A 17,656-nucleotide genomic window follows, 5' to 3' on the forward strand; every position below is an offset into this window, starting at 1 on the left:
AAAAGGCATCTCTAAGACCTCTTTAGCCATGTTATGACTCGTACCTTGAATAGATTTCCTTGGAAACGATCGCCTCTTCTTCCTCGGCGAATAGTGCTAATATATCTATCACAACTTGACCTTTGATCGCTTTTGGCTTTACACACATAATATCAAATTCAGAAAGTTGGAGTAATCAACAAGCTAAACGACCAGAAAATGTAGGTCTAGTGAGTAAGTACCTTAAAAGTCAGATTTCACTATGAGGTGCAACTTGTGAGTAAGAAGGTAATGGTGCAATCATTGTGATGCATAGACAAAGGCAAGGCAGAGGCGCTTCGTTTTCTGATAACGAGTTTTCGATCCTTTTAGTTGTCTGCTAACATAGTAGATTGGTGTTTCTTCTCCACCGGGTTTGTTTTAGGGAAGCAAAGCCCCTACTCTGGTGTTTGTCGTGGCAAAGTAGAGCTTGAGCATGATTCTTGGATTTGGTGCCTTCATAGTAAAAAGGTTGGTGATCAACTACTGCAATCATTGTAGGCCTCAAAACACTCTTTGCTCCATACGAACTTCTTCCCCTTTCCTATGTAGTGGAGCAAATGCTCCTGTTATTGCTGCCAATCTCAGAATGAGCAAACTTCTTCTCCTTCCTTAAATCTTATTAAGAAATATTCTTATATGTACTATTTTGAGACGTCATTATGATGTTTCAGACTAATAATGTAATATATGATATTTTATTATTGCACCGAGGTACAATGGTAACATTATGAAAATATGTAAGTCCTTCCTCAATCGTTAGGGATGGACTTTGTAATTATTAGCTTTATCTAAACTACATGTTTATAGAATTCTGTTTGTCAACCAAAACTCTAAAAGTACTATTCTAAACCTCTTATCAAAACTAAACAAAAAGAAAAAACATCGGCAATTTGGTAATTACATGCCACAAAAATTTTATTGTTTTTTACACAAATCTCATAGCCTAATAAATATAATACACACTAAAATTGAGAAGTTTTTTTAACCCCACGTCCCCCACTTCAAAAAAAAAAAAAAAAAAAAAAAACCCCTTCTTCCAAGTTCCACGCCCAATTTTATTTCCTTTTATTTTATTGGTTTATTTAAAAAATATTATATAAATATTTTTATAACAAATAATGGACAATTTTATTTACACGTGTATCGTATGGGCACATGACTAGTTAAAGGATAAAAACAAAACAAAACAAAAATCTTAACATTTTAGGAGAGTGGGAAGCAAAAGTGGGTGTAAGGCCCATGGGTCATATGGAGACCCAAAAGATTGGACTAAAGCCCAAAGCATTCGTTCTCGACGGTACCACACTGCCATCTTCCCCTGTTCTACCAACGGATATGTAAGAAAAACCCCTAATCTATCGCCCTAATGTATCAACAGTTTCAAAAACCTTCCATCACTGAAGGCTTAGATCGGTTGATATTAGTTGAGATTAGTTGGAGTTCGAAGTTTTGCCTTTTCATTTCCTGCATTTTCTCACTAACCAAACAGACCCACTTCACAATGTTGTCTGTTTTCCGACATGATGTGTAAAATCTAGCTTCTCACGCAAAGAGGTAGGCATTTTCTTGAACTCCTTTGTTCGATTCGTCAAAGGATAAATGCTACTATTTTTTTTTTTTTAATGATTATTATCTTAATTTTTGTAAACAGTGTCTCCTGCTAGGTAACTGTTCTTCTAAGAGGATTTGGTTAGAAAGACCCAATTGAAAGTCCTTTCTTTTATGGTGGAAGGAAATCTGCGACAATGTCGAATTCGAGGTCAACAACCGAAGGTAAGGCTTTTCGTATATGTAGTAACACGTATTTTTGGGACAAATGAAGCATCAAAGCGTTAGATGCATCTGTTAGTTGGAGGTTGTGCAAACTTCATATGAAACATTTAACTGTGTTCGAAAGAGCTCGTAAGTTACCATTTAGGCTTTCCATAGACTGTTTACGTAGAAGATTGGAAGTGAAATGATAAAATTAGGCCATATCTTTACATGTTTTGTTTATAATTTTGGGTTATTTCTCAAAACATTGTTGTCTACGAATGTATAGTTTATAGTAGCTACTAGCTACCATTTTAAAACAACCAACAAGGGGTAACATGGGATAGTTTGTTAGTATATATCTTCCCTAGTAAACAAACTCCACTCTATGCTGCAGAGAAAATCTAATGTTATGGTAAAGGAGATCTTAAAGTGTCATGTATACGTTCTCAAGAAGCAAATCACCCTGTTCTGTTGTAAGTGCGATGTCAGTGTCCTACGGCTGTTGAAATAAACCATTTCTTTCTCAATAAGTAAGGTATATCTTTTGAATTTGAAGAACTTAACTTCCACGCAATCGTGTGTTAAACTTTATTCTTCCGCAAGTAGGATGGCAGTGTCAAAACTATGTACTCTATTGGTTAATATATTTACATTTCTCCTTTCTACTCTCCCCTTTTATAGACGCAGGCAGAATAATTTTGGCAATTTTAAACCTCTGTGTATTGATCTTTTTGCTGCTCTTGTTCAAGTGGCTATCCTGATAAAAGCTGTGTTCTGAAATATCAGAGATTGGCTCCGAAGCTTTTCTGGAATTGGTATTAAGTGTTAGGGAATACTGGTAGATAGAACTATGAGGGTTACAAAACCTGTTTACCCACCAGACTGCATGTTTCATGCCATACCACTGGTAGATAGAGCTGTAAGGCTTATGAAAAAAACATGGTTTTCGTGTGGCAGTACCAGTTAGTGCATAGAGTGGGCATTCAAATGGAATCTGCTTCTATATGTTGGTCCAATTGTAAATGGTGGGCCAACACATCATCAATTACCTAAGGTTATGTTTGCGTGTGGGACTTCCAAATCTCAAGGGGTTTAGGCCAAGTGAGGAATGTTTGGGTGAGGGACTTCTAAATTCCAAGGGATTTAGGCAAAGTGATGAAGAAATGGATCACAAAAAATTAGATTACAGGCCACATGAGAATTGCAAAAGCATGGGAGAGGGATTTGCAACTGACTAGTTGGAATTTAGAATGGATTTGCAATTCTCACGTGGCCTGTTATCTAACTTTTTGTGATCCATTTCTTCATCACTTGGCCTAAATCCCTTGGAATTTAGAAGTCCGTCACTCAAACTCTAAAACATTAGATGGGAGGATTACAAATGCAGTACATGATTGTCACAAAGGTATGCAAGTAGGATTTGTAAATGACTCGTTCCAAGTGGTCATATGCAAATTCCTCCCAAATGCCTTTGTAGTGTTCATGCGGTGCATTTTTAACCCCTCCTATCTAACATTTTGTGATCCATTCCGTGCTAACTTGGCCTCAATCCTTTGGGAAGTGCAATTCTCTCATCCAAACATGGCCTAGAAGTGATACTCGAGTTAAAGGTCCTTTCTTATTTAGATAGATGGTTTGCCATGCTGATTTGAGATACTATTGGACATTATAGGAGTTGGTTGGTTAGAGGCCTTTATCTTTTTTTAGTGGACAGCTTGTGACCATGCTTATATCTATAATTATATCATATGAGTAAAACCTTTTTTTTCTCACCTCAAAAGAATAGAGATAAACCATGTTTCATGGTTCATGGGGTTTTTTAAGTGAGTTCAGTTTTGATTTTGAAACATTACAACTTACAAGTGCTAAGATTTTTCTTATACAATTTGATTCTAGGTAATCTTTCCTATTGTATGATGACTTTCATTATCAATTGTATCTTCCTTGGCCAAGGATTTAGAGTTTTCCTTGAATAAATTTGCAATGGGTCTATGTTTGCATTATTCTTTGAGTTTAGTTTTCTTGAAGAACAATGTATTGAATAAAATCATTGGTGATCATCCAATTTTAGAAAATGTGCATCCCGAGTTTAATTGATGATTATAAATGTATATGGCTCCATTAACTTTATGTCGGAGCTTGTGAAAAATATGGCATACGTTGGATCAGCATTTGAGTTAGTTGTAGACTGGTAGTTGATTTCATCCCTTTGTTTTGACTGATATGAAGCATCAAATTGTTAGGGAAAAGGGCCATTTTAAAAAAAAAAAACAATATCCAACCATTCGACAATGATGATGACATTCATTTCAGATCAAATTCTTTGCATCTACTGATGGAGTTGTCTGGATAGTGTGAGGGTTTTGCATAACATTTAGCCTGCTTGAAATGATTAATCTGACTATATTAGATTATGTGGAGTTTAGGAAGACCTAGCATGACTGATCTATCTATTTGTTGGTATTCAGCTAACGTATTTTAGTTCGTTGAAAAGTTAAAAACTAATCTAGAATTAGTTGGCCCATATTTTAGACATTACCTTGACGAAATAGATAAGGGTTTGCTGAAAGAAAGGCATACTTTGGGATTGGATTGAATGCTAATACTTTAGAATGGTTGGTTGATGGAGGCTTAGCGTAAAATTCGAAACTGTAGTTTTAAATGGAGAAAAATGATAAAAATTCAAAATTGTTGTTTAAAGTTTCAATTAGATATGATTTGTAAGTTTAGTGGTAATGATTTTACATTGCAGGGAGTGACAAGGATATGCAATTTAGTGTAGCTTGTATAGTTTCTGCCAATTGTTTTTGCTCACCTAACCTCCTGTTATGCATGCATGAGTCTAAATTTATTTAGTAGTTCAATTACTAATAAGGGACAAATCATGTTGGTGAATCTATTTTTTCATTTGAATTGCCTCAATGATATATACTTGTGCATTCATTAATGAGTTGCATAAAATTGTTCAGACTGCATATTTCACAAAAATGTCCGTTGCATTTATTTCATTTCTGTATAATCTATTCATTTTTCTTGGCACTATTTGCTGGTAGCTTTTCACCTGACTTCCATGACCACCATTCCATCTACTCTTCAATAGCTAACTGCCTCTCAAGGTTGGATAGGAAGTCTGCTTTATGTGCAGGATCTTATGAGCTTCGTGTCAAGGCTAGAAATTGAATGGTGTGGTATCCTTATTTGACTACCGCGTCCCAAGGTGGGCAGTCTATTTTTACGTTTCATGGGGCCCGAGTCTGCCGCCATGTGGATTACGTGTCGTCTTTGTTTGCTTGGTGATTGGGAATTTATAACTAAATATCATTAGGAGTTGCGATTGGCAATCCAAAATGGTCATCCTGCACTCCTCGAAAGGCAGTTTCTTACCTTATGTTGCTACAAGAGAGGAGTGCAGGATGAATTTTTGGAGTGCTAATTAATAACATCTCCCGCATTTTATTACTCATAGATGTTCATTGATGTCCTGAGCAGGTTCTTTCTGATGAACGAAAGACTTGACAGCCTAAGGATTGTTCGATTAGACCATAGAATTCCATGTGATAGTGAGAGGTAGGTATTCAGCCGTATCTATTTGATTTTTACTAGAATGTATGAACATTTCCTGCGATGGCTTATGTCGGGATTAAACCAAGTTGTGATTGTTTAATGAAATTGAACCCCGATGTTGAATATGCTTTCAAGTGTGACTACATGGAATGGCTGCTTGGCAGCATGTCTCCAATCTTTCATATATTTATCTATGTGCAGACTGATTGAATGATAAAACTAGTGTATTTTGCATTCATGAATTTCCATAAAGTGAATCACATAACGATGTTTACGCACGACACGAAAGAGAATATTTAATAGATATTGTAATTCGGTATGAATGAGATGTTTGTACAAGAAACAAGTACCCAAAGTTGAAGGAAACAGTGATTTGGAAGAGGTAGACTCAAAACTTGATACAGGACATTCAAATATTTCTGTTCATTTGCATATCTTCCCAGGTTGTTAACTTTCCTCTTAGCAAGTTTAATATTCCCAACTTTGAAATCTTTTTCTTTAATTCTTCTTTCTTTTGAGTCCTTTTGTAGCTTACATCATTTCAGGTTTTCCCACCTCAAATTTACCCAGCCCTTCAAAACTTTGCCTTTTCTTTCTTTCTTTCTTTCCAAATTGGAATATTTTCAATTAATGTTGTCACTCCAAAACTTGTTCCACAAGAAAGCTGAAACTACTTGAAAACAAAGGTGGAAATAAAGCAAACCAAAGCAAAGATGCCACTTTCTTGTGGGTTTTTCTGGTTTCTCTTTTTATTTGCTTTCCTTAATGGATGTCAAAAAAGGACAGAGAGAAAGCAGAGAGTGATGGAGAGAGAGGAGAGAGAGAGATCCCAAAAGGGGATTTAAATCTTTAGGATCATCACATCTTATCCATTTATCGTACATTATGCGATTAAAAATCATTTTGAATTTTTTTTATTTAAAACTAGCACAAATAATACCTTACAAAAATTGATCGCACAATGAATGATGAACAAATAGAATGTGAATATCCGAGGATCTAGAAAGGATTCTCATCCTTCAAAAGGGACAAGGATCCTCTCCGGATCCTCTCTGTGGGGATCCGGGAATCAATGAATCGTGTCTGTACATTGTGCGGCTAGTTTTCATTTGGTACTATTTATATTCAATTTTAAATTAAAAATTTTAAATAATTTTTAACCGTACAATATACGATGAACAAATATGATTAATTGATCCTCCAAATCTCCATAAAGAGGATCCGGAAAGGATCTTATTTACCCAAAAGGAACCTCAGGACAATAAATTTGAATATTTTAATTGGTTTTTTTTTTTAAGAATTATGTGATTGTTACAAACTATCTACCGTTCCAAACTACCAAATATTGGAGGAGGAAGCACAAAGGAGGACATGATGAAACAACATTATAATTTGATGATTTGAATTGCAGATGAAATTAATCATAACCCGTATGCCACCAAAACTATAATTAAGGATGGTGATGGCTCATGATGATGCTGGTCACTTTATTTTATTTTTATTTATAAATAAAAATAAAATTGCATGGCGTTTTTTTATTTATTTTTTTAATTTTTTAATTTTATTTTATTTGAACAAGTGAAATTATCTACACTGAAGGGATGGAGGAGTAGGTTAAGTCTTACAATGGGTGAGCTATAATAATGTGGTTTAAATTTACTTTTCGTGAAAATTAAACCTAAGACGTTTTACTTACAAGTGAAGAAAAATATCACTGACTGTGATACTAAATGGCATGGAGTTTTGAACCTTATGTACAACCAAAGGTCAAAGGTATAGGTGTGTTGATGGAAGATTTGATGGGAAAGTAACAAAAAATTACAAGCTCATTAACACATTGTGAATTAGATCAATGTTGTTGGATCGATGTTGTGCCGTCTGACAGCAAGGACCAGGGTTTCCGAAAAAAAGTAAGGAATCAATGGACCACTAGACCAGCTACTTCAATCTGCAAGTCACCTAATATTTTTAAAATGGGTCATGGAGTTTTAATTTTCACATATTATATTATTGAGTTTTCGAGATCAATTAGGTATTCGTATATTTTTGACTGTACAGTCATTCAACAAATTAATAACGTGATAAACATGTGTAATTTATTTATAAATTGATTTGAAAACCACATTTGCATCGCATAGACTTGAACTAGTGATTATGGAGTTTCGGCTTCTCCTTGATCAATATTGCGTATTACAATATGACAAACAATCATACTGTTTGGCGGGAATATAGTAAGTGAGGTTTCTGCATTGCCTAGAAACGGGTTTCACATCAATATGATAAAGGATAATACGCTCAAATAGAGGGAAACGTACATTTCAAACCTCAGGATGCAACGTGACAAAGTTGAAACTTCATGAACCATTTAGAAAATCACCTTAAACATGGAGAAAGGTAAAAAGTAGTTAACTCAATCATAAACTCAAAATACTACTCGTAAATTGATGCATAAACAAAATAATACTTTACCTTTAAAATTGTAGGTGCGGCTTAATTAACCACTCATTCTTCAAGAGGAGCTTATATGCAACTAGAGTGCAAATGTAGTAGTAATCTAAACCTTTTACATGTTGTCATGTATTTTAGTTTGTTCACTTAATATCGTGTGATTAGTTTGGAATACTTCCATTTTAACGTACCATTCTTTCCAAACGAAAAAATTTCTTTGTAACCCTAATCCCTTACTAACAGTACGATCCAATATTAAACTAGAGGGTGGAGGTCCCCAAGGTCCATGCTACGTTCTTGCTTAGTAATTTGGGTTTTCCCTTAACTTCACTTTCCTTTTGTCCTCCTTCAAAAGTTGTAGGGGTAGGAGGAGAAACATCTTTTTTTTTTTCCTTTGTTTATTTCAATTAAAAAAAAAAAACTAAAAGCAATTATCACTTTCAAATAAACCCTTCTTCTATTTTCATATTAATATCAATAATTATTAGGTGTCCTATTAGAAAAGAAAGAGAAAATTATAGCAAATGTCCTTCAACTTTAACTCAATTAGAGTAATAGTTTCACAACAAAAAATCCGTAACCATTGATTCCTTAACTCATCAAAACGTGCAATTATGATTCTTTTCGTCAACTTCGTTAGAACCTATGTCAAAATGAGTCATGTTGGAATGACCATTGCTACAATTGAGTTTTCTTATTTATTTTTTATTTTTTATTTTTTTGAGGGAATGCTACAAGAGTCAAAGTTGATGGACCATTGCTCTAGTTAAGTTAAAGTTGAGCGACCATTTCTCTAATTGAGTTAAAGTTGATGGACCATTGCTACAATTTTTCTCATTTAGTTTTCCATATTTGCTCATTCATTTAGCCTTGGGTGTGTGGCATGTGACTCATTTTAACGGAAGTTCTAACGGAGTTGACGAAAATGATTATAGCTGACGTTTTGATGAATTAAGGGACCAGTAATCATAAATGTTTAAATGACCATTGCTACAATTTTCTCGAAAAGAAAATGATAATTGAGGTGCAAATGTTTATTAGAAAAATTAGTTTTAAGGACAAAGAATTGCGTGCCTCAGCATGTGAGGCTCTTGTCTATTTCCTATCAAGTCCACAACATAGTAAGAGGATTAGGTATTTGACCCAGAGAAAGAAAATGTGTGGACAAATGTCCATGCAGTGCAGATGCATATGAAGATGCAGATGCAGATGCAGCCGAGCTTAGTTTGAGTGTGTTTTTTGGTAAATTACTAATAAATAATTCGAAAAGCTTGGAGCCAAATTCATTAATTGCATTCACTCGTTTCAACCTTTTAAATGACAAAAGGACACAAACAAAGAAAAATACTAATAAATCCACAAAAGAAGTCACTCACACTCACACCAGGCACTTACATCAGCATGTGCTGGTTGTTCGTGACCTATGACTGTATGTTTTGACCTTTCCTTCTTCCTTCCCGTTAAACTATTTGTTAGCTCCCTCCTCCCCAGCTTCCTCTTGTCTTCTTACTATATGGCTTGGCTAACCCTAAGCCAAAGCTCATTAGTCTTAGCTCTCATCTAACCAACTGATCAATCACATAGTTTGAGAGTCTCACAACATAATATATAAAGTAAAAAGCATCTATATAGTGATATTCTATATATTAATAATTTATATCTAGTTAAAGAATAAATCATAATAGCTTCAATTGGACCTGACAATTTATCACTCCTTGAGTTTAATGCGTGACTCAATTATCCTATTTATTTTGATATCATCACTAATACCAACACCACCATCAAAACTACCAATACCCACAATCACCACCTTATTAGTGGGATATCAAAATAAACGGGCTAAATAGGTCATTAATTAAACTCGTTGTGTAATCTTTTGTCATGTCTAACTTCTACATTGTAATAATTTATTAGTTTTTAAAGTCTCAGATTAAGAAACTTGTCTCCTCATTACGACCTTCAAGATGACTCTTTTACATAACTTCATAACCACTATATGCATGCCTTAGCTAGACTAGGTCTCTATCTTTTTTCACTGTTTGCATCTTGAAAATTGACATGCTAATGATGCTATTAGCGCAATACTTTGTATTCATACAACTTTCATTATTATGAATAACAAGTGTTTTTATAATAATAAAACTAGTTTGGTCCAACAATGTCGTGTTTGTCTATCGAAAAATTCTTGTTGTAGTTTAAAAGATACAATAGTCGGTTGAAAGAAAATTATACATTGAAAATTTCGCAAATCCGAAATAGGAAAAAGGTTTCATATGTACATCATACATTGCATAAGTAGAAATGTGGGAATGCCATGTCGGATTAGGAAAAGATCGTTGAGATGTATATTAACATCGTCCTAAAGTTGTGTTAAAGGTTTCTTAATTAGCACAACTATCTAATTTATTAATTTCCATCAAATACGAATTTAACTAATTAATTATAAGGTAGAGAAGAAAGAGGGTTGTCATTAGTATATATATGGTATTAAGAAAGGAATAGTCGTGCTGGTTGATGTTAATTGAATTGAATCCAAAACAACTTGCTGAGTAGTGAAGATTATGACCATTAGGTGCTAGTTACCGTAATAAATAAGACGATAATCTTTATAATATTTGAGAATCTTGTAGGACAACCATTCGAGTTGAACCTTACAAAATAATGACCCCACAAGGAAAGGTAAAATACCCTCTTTGAAATAAATAATAAGATCCCACAACGACATGTGATCTCATTCTTTCAAGTTAAACCTTTTAAAAGCATCGTTCCAGATGTGAGTTAGGCTAGTTGCCTAAAGGTAATGTGTCAATTCTTTACATGATTGCGTCCAAATTTGACTCATTCTTCTGGTTTTAAGTAATTTAGAGTATCGCCTTGTAAAGTTTAAAGCTTCTCAAATTTTTATTATAACAAACTCTTTGGAATCTATAAAGTTTTATAGAAGATTGAATTGCACTTTTTCTTATTTTTAGTAGATAAAAATTGAATCTGCATTCTATTGTCAATCTCGTTCTACTGCATTGTTCTTGAGCTAAGCTTTTAAAACCCTAATGTTTTCAAAGTTTTAACATGGAATTCTGATGCTAAATGACATATGGGTTTAATTATTAAGGGAAAGAGAGATTTAACATTAATGGGCACATAAGCAACAAGTATACAGAAACCCTCAGCTTGTACTTAGGAAAATTCTGAATAATTTCATTATTAATCAATTCAAGGTGTGCGTGTGTACATATATATATGAATTACAAGAGTTATTTTTACAAGTATTTCACGGATGCAGAACAAGGGAAGTATTTACAACTTAATCAATATATACAACTGGAAACACTTCCTCTCTAGTTAGAGTAAAGATGTCACGTATGCCCAACATGTCGAGCAAATTGAAAAACAAACTACTAGACATAGCCTTAGTAAGCACATTAGCAAGTTGATCTTCAGTTCCTACAAATGGCAAGGAAATGATTCCAACATAAAAAAATTTCCTTGACGATGCGTCGACCAATCTCAACATATTTAGTACAATCATGTTGCACTAGATTATGGAAAATATATATAGCTAACATATTATCACAATATAAATTCATAGCCTCCTTAGGTCTAACCCAAGGTCTCCTAAATAATTTCTTCAACCACAACAACTCACAAACACAATGTTACATACCATGAAACTCAACTTTTGTTATTGACCTTGGTAACACTTTTAGTTTCTTTACTTTTACCTATAAAAAGTAAAGTATCCAAATCTAAAGCGGCGGTCAGTGATGTTACCGTCGAGGTAGATCTGAACAGTTGGGTACGAACACAAGCAAAACCCTAATTCAAGAAATTAGGGAACTGCAACACAAACCTTTTTTGAATAACTAGGGCACGACACACAGGAAAACTGGGCACGAGGTTAGGGCACACAAATTAGTACCAAGAGCGAATTGCTTTGATGCCAAGTTAAATTATGTTTAGGAAAAATATGAATAATTTTATTATTCTCCAATTAGAGATATATAGATATATAAATATAGGAATTTCATGAGTTATTTTACAAGTATTTCACTAATGTGGGATAAAGAAACTATTTAGAACTTAACTAATATATACATCTCACAGCATCATATTTGTGAGAATGTGGTGGGATCATCTTACTAGTGAGACAGACGGACACTAAAATTTCTCCTAAAAAAAGAAGAAATGAGAGTAACAAACTCCACATAGCATCTATCACTTCCATACTCCTTTTTGGGTATTATTATGCTTAAAATGACAAAAATGAGTTGTTATTCAAAGAAAAATATTTGAGCAAAGAGACCTAAAAAGAGGAGAAATATGAATCCCAAAACCACAATCATTCAACATATCTACATTACTTCTTTTATCAATATTGTTTAGAGCTAGTGGGATCCAATCTAAAACCCCTTCATGATTTATTCCTAATTGCTTTGTTGTGCCATCAAAGAGGAAGGGTGGAGATTGTTGTCATTTTTGCGTCATGGAGGGAAAATAGAAACACATCTGTCTATATACATTACATACATGTATAAACCCTAACCCTAGGTAACAAATTAATTTAATTAGTGGTGTATGAGCCAGCCACCAAAGCCTAGCCAATAAGCTGGCTAGCCATTAGCCTGTAAAATTTGGAATAAGGAGGAAAACAGAAAATACCGTTGAGGCGTTAGATATATATTCAACTGCTTCCTTGTCAAGTTAGTTGAGGTCAATTCTCTCACATTCCATTTACAGAAGAATATCTAACAGTCAACCCCTACCAGCCCCCCCCCCCCCCCCCCCCCTCTCTCTCTCTCTCTCTCTCTCTCTCTCTCTCTCTCTCTCATCAAATCGAACCCTCCATTCCAACAGCAAAAAAATAGAAAAGAGCAACTCTTTCAGTTCATTTTGTTTTATATCCTTAATCAACTACATCCGCCCACCTCTCTCTCTCTCTCTCTCTCTCTCTCTCTCTCTCTCTTTGTGCAGAGCTAGCTAGGTAGAGCCACCATTGCCATCCCATAAAACAAGCCTATTGGCCACTCTCTCCTTAATAATACCAAGAACATGCACTAAGCTTGCCATGGGCGTCGACATGTCTAACAATCCACCAACTTCTCGGACCAAGGACTTCTTTGCTTCCCCAGCCCTCTCCCTCTCCCTCGTATGTACTTCTTCACCAACCCTCATCCATTTCATTTCAACTAGTTAACCTTTTTAATCTTAGCTTTATCACTAGTAAAGATAAATCCTCTTTTGGGTTGTGCTTAATAATGTTTTTTGTATTTGGGTTTTGAAGGCTGGGATTTTTCGTGATGCTGGGGCGGCGGCAAGCAGGGAGGTGGAGGAAGGGGATGAGGGCAGCGGTGGAGGCGCAAGTGCAGCTGTAGGCAGTGTCCGCCGGAGAGAAGACACGACGGAGATTAGCAGCGAGAACTCGGGCCCTGGGAGGTCGAGATCGGAAGATGAATTTGACGGAGAAGGAGAGCATGACGAAGATGATGTTGATGGAGACAACAAGAACAAGAAGAAGAAGAGGAAAAAGTACCATAGGCACACCACCGAGCAAATCCGAGAAATGGAAGCGTAACTACACATTCCCTCTCTTTATATTTTTTTTCCCCCTAGTACAAGCGAAATTTAAGACGGTTTAATGTGTTATGACTAGGAACAGATATGGCCTAGTCACATCTTCATTGGAACACTAGAACCAATGAGTTATTCTTGCAAAATGAAAATAATTTTCGCACATCTCTTCTCTTCTTTTACACATTTATGTTCGTTAATTCGTTCACTTCCGTGACAAAAAAATGCCAATTTTCCTGTGTAAAATACCATGTTTTAATGGAAGTTGGATTATCAGTTCAAAAAAAGAAAAAAAAGAAAAAAAATAGGAAGTTGGATTAGTTAGGATTTTGGAATTTGAACAAAGCACATGCTTTTGTAATTGGTCGGTTTAATCTCTTTTAACTTGCATGCAGCTTTTTTGAAAACAAGATTACTTTACCATGTACGATGTAAAGGTTCAAAGAGAGTTGGTGACATAAATTTGCTCATCACAAAAGAAAACATACATACATTGAAAAGTGTTTTGGCTCTTTGTTTTACATACAATTTAAAAATACTGATTAGTTTCCTAATTGCAGTGATTTAATTTTAAAAATACTGATCTAAATTTTAATGTTTAAACCAGATTGTGTTAATCAATTGAGAATGTTACTAATCTGCAGGTTGTTCAAAGAATCACCACATCCTGATGAGAAGCAGAGGCAGCAACTGAGCAAGCAATTAGGCCTTGCTCCAAGGCAGGTCAAGTTTTGGTTTCAGAATCGTCGAACCCAAATCAAGGTACTCGATTTAATTAATCTTCTGATAATTGTGATCACTTTCACACCAGCTGTGGGATTATTGGTAACGAAAAAATTGGATACTTATTGGTCTATTTTACACAGGCTATACAAGAACGCCACGAAAACTCTCTGTTGAAAGGTGAAATGGAGAAACTCCGCGATGAAAATAAGGCAATGAGGGAGCAGATAAACAAAGCATGCTGCCCCAACTGTGGCACTGCAACCACTAGTCGGGATGCCACCCTCACCACCGAGGAGCAACAACTGCGAATCGAAAATGCCAGACTCAAATCCGAGGTCAGAAGTTAGAACTATTTCTTCAACAACATGAAGCCCAAAGAAAACGATCGATCAAATATTATTTGTCACATACTTTGGACTAATGAACTATGTTTCAATATACGTCTGTAGGTCGAAAAACTCAGAGCAGCTCTTGTAAAATACCCTCCCGGGACATCCTCTCCTTCCTGCTCCGCTGGTCAAGACCAGGAGAATAGAAGCTCTTTGGACTTCTACACTGGAATCTTCGGTCTTGAGGAGTCGAGGATTATGGAGATAGTGAATCAAGCAATGGAGGAGCTTAAGAAGATGGCTACTGCAGGCGAACCACTTTGGGTTCGGAGTGTGGAGACTGGCCGTGAAATACTTAATTACGATGAGTACATCAAAGAGTTCAACATTGAAGTTCCTGGGAATGGGCGGCCAAAGAGATCCATCGAGGCCTCCAGAGAGACTGGGTTGGTGTTTGTTGACCTTCCGCGACTAGTTCAAAGTTTCATGGATGTGGTACGCACTAGCACCTTTCAAGAAGCTGCAATATACAAGTCTTATTGCTTTTTTCTTGCAAGAATTGTAAGCTAACCGCCTCTGGTATTATGTTGTATGCAGAATCAATGGAAGGAAATGTTTCCATGCATGATCTCAAAGGCGGCAACTGTTGATGTTATTAACAATGGTGAAGGAGACAACAGAAATGGTGCAGTACAATTGGTAAGCTGCAAAATTTCCTTTTCAACGTGAATACGCAGATCAACCTGTCTGCAGCATGGATCAGAATATTCTGCAGATGTTTGATTTCATTTAAGAAAACTCAAATTTGAGTTTGGTTGCAGATGTTTGCAGAGCTGCAAATGCTTACACCCTTGGTTCCCACTAGAGAAGTGTACTTCGTTCGATGTTGCAAGCAATTGAGTCCTGAACAATGGGCTATAGTTGATGTTTCGATTGACAAAGTCGAAGATAACATAGATGCATCCTTGGTGAAATGCAGGAAGCGTCCCTCTGGATGCATCATCGAGGACAAAACAAATGGCCACTGCAAGGTACGCAAATGTGTTTCCAAATTTGATTGCATACTTAATTATAATCTTATGGATAGAACACATCATCACATCCCTCTCGTTTAATGAGATTTCAAACACCTAGACACCCCCGAGTGCGAAAATTTGGATATCAGAATTTTACATGAGCAGTGAGTACCGATATGAGTATTGCTTTTGACAATTGACTTTGGCCAGGGAATGGAAAACAACACGAAAATGAAAACTGAAACACAGAGGTGAAAATGATAGAATCATGCATAGATTTGTGACGGTGCAAGCAAGGTTAAATGATCTAATAATGGCCTGCAGGTGATCTGGGTGGAGCACCTAGAATGCCAGAGGAGCACAATTCAGACCATGTACCGCACCATTGTCAACAGCGGTCTAGCATTTGGAGCAAGACATTGGGTAGCAACGCTGCAACTGCAATGCGAACGGCTTGTTTTCTTCATGGCAACCAATGTTCCCATGAAGGATTCAACTGGTATGTCCAAGTTAAACAGACTTAAAAATGCATCTAGTTACAATGGCTAAATGAGGGTAATAGTCGGAATTAAATGCTTGGAATTGATTACTGAAAATTAGGTGTGGCCACCCTTGCTGGGAGAAAAAGCATTCTAAAATTGGCACAAAGAATGACAGCCAGCTTTTGTCGTGCAATCGGCGCATCAAGCTACCATACCTGGACCAAGATCTCAAGCAAAACAGGGGACGACATAAGGATTGCCTCCAGAAAGAACTTGAACGACCCAGGAGAGCCACTCGGTGTGATTTTGTGCGCTGTTTCTTCAGTATGGCTGCCCGTCTCTCCTTATCTGCTCTTCGATTTCTTAAGAGATGAGACTCGAAGGAATGAGGTTAGTAAATGTGAAGCAACTCTACAAATCTGTAATTAATCATCTTAATAGCCCGTCATAAACGTTAACTAAATTTTCTTGTTCCCTAATTGCTAGTGGGATATAATGTTAAATGGAGGACCCGCTCAAACAATTGCAAACCTATCCAAAGGACAAGATCGTGGCAATGCTGTTACAATCCAAGTGGGTTCTCTTTCTTGATACACAAGTTAACGACCCTCGTATTGTTAACCCAAAATCTTTATAATCTCTGCTAACATATATTTGGCATTCCAATCTTTCAGAGCATGAAATCAAAAGAAAACAGCATGTGGATACTGCAAGATACCTGCATAAACTCTTACGAGTCGATGGTGGTCTACGCTCCAGTGGATATCACCGGAATGCAGTCGGTGATGACCGGATGCGACGCGAGCAACATCGCCATATTGCCTTCAGGGTTCTCGATTCTTCCTGATGGGCTGGAGTCGAGACCGATGGTCCTCACATCCAGCCAAGAAGACAGGAGCAGTGAAGGAGGAACTCTGCTGACAGCAGCATTTCAAGTCTTGACAAATTCCTCCCCCACAGCCAAGCTAACAATGGAGTCTGTGGAGTCTGTCAACACTCTAATATCATGTACTTTGAGAAATATTAAAACAAGCTTGCAGTGTGAGGATGGCTGATCAGAGCAAATTAATTAGGTTTAGCCATAGTTAAGTTAAAAAATTAGGGTTTTAATATATTTTTATTTCTTTTTTTTTTTTTTTAATTACCAGTGGTTTTAGAAGATGAGTCATTTGTGACTTTGTTTATTCGTTTTGGTTGGAATGGAGGACTTGGGACTGAAGGCAAAGTCTCTAAACAATTATATTGGCAAGATTTGATTTATAGTCTTTATAATTTTACAAGTTTCCTTGTAAATAACAATTTATCAATGCCAAAATTTGGTTAATTTAATTTCTATTTGCGTTCTCGAAACGGCTCAGTTTCTTATTATTTAAGCGATATTCTACTCTAGCCTAAGCTACAGAGAGGCAGATTCAAACTTGAATACAAATGGGAAGGGGGCATTGCCATGGACAACTTGGATACGCTCGAATCTGCAAAGTGAAACAAAACTGATCATCTAAATTTAACTAGAAGGCCTTTTCACCTCAAGAGAAACAGACACTGCCGGCCACAGAATGATTACCGACAAACCGGCCACCTACAACATGCTGTCCCGGAAGATGTAGCAGTCCTCAGAAAGATGAGAGACTGGAGACACTTTTCTTACTGCTATGAATTTAGCACAATATTCTTTTTCCACATATTGACTTGCAGCAATATACATTCAAGAACTGCAATTTTGATGAATTCCAAATAGTGGTGACGG

At 36.2% G+C, this 17,656-nt stretch overlaps 1 protein-coding gene and 1 long non-coding RNA gene across 2 annotated transcripts; both read left to right on the forward strand.

Annotated features, from left to right (window-relative positions):
* The first annotated feature begins 1,224 nt into the window (after nucleotides 1–1,224).
* Nucleotides 1,225–5,465, forward strand: LOC125477169. Its single transcript, XR_007258341.1, has 2 exons — nucleotides 1,225–1,575; nucleotides 1,673–5,465. It is a non-coding gene; the product is annotated as an uncharacterized LOC125477169 (long non-coding RNA).
* A 7,307-nt stretch (nucleotides 5,466–12,772) lies between these two features.
* LOC103930444 (homeobox-leucine zipper protein GLABRA 2-like) lies at nucleotides 12,773–17,244 on the forward strand. Its single transcript, XM_048583946.1, has 11 exons — nucleotides 12,773–12,934; nucleotides 13,070–13,356; nucleotides 14,001–14,118; nucleotides 14,223–14,417; nucleotides 14,532–14,906; nucleotides 15,009–15,110; nucleotides 15,233–15,442; nucleotides 15,752–15,926; nucleotides 16,028–16,299; nucleotides 16,396–16,482; nucleotides 16,584–17,244. Exons 1-11 carry the CDS (start codon nucleotides 12,854–12,856, stop codon nucleotides 16,962–16,964), a joined length of 2,283 nt encoding a protein of 760 aa, XP_048439903.1. The 5' UTR covers nucleotides 12,773–12,853; the 3' UTR covers nucleotides 16,965–17,244.
* The last annotated feature ends 412 nt before the right edge of the window (nucleotides 17,245–17,656 follow it).

This window comes from the organism of the source record quoted next, unplaced genomic scaffold, assembly GCF_019419815.1.
Source record: "Pyrus x bretschneideri cultivar Hongxiangsu unplaced genomic scaffold, Pyrus_bretschneideri_v1 Contig20, whole genome shotgun sequence".
Taxonomy (NCBI): Eukaryota; Viridiplantae; Streptophyta; class Magnoliopsida; order Rosales; family Rosaceae; genus Pyrus; species Pyrus x bretschneideri.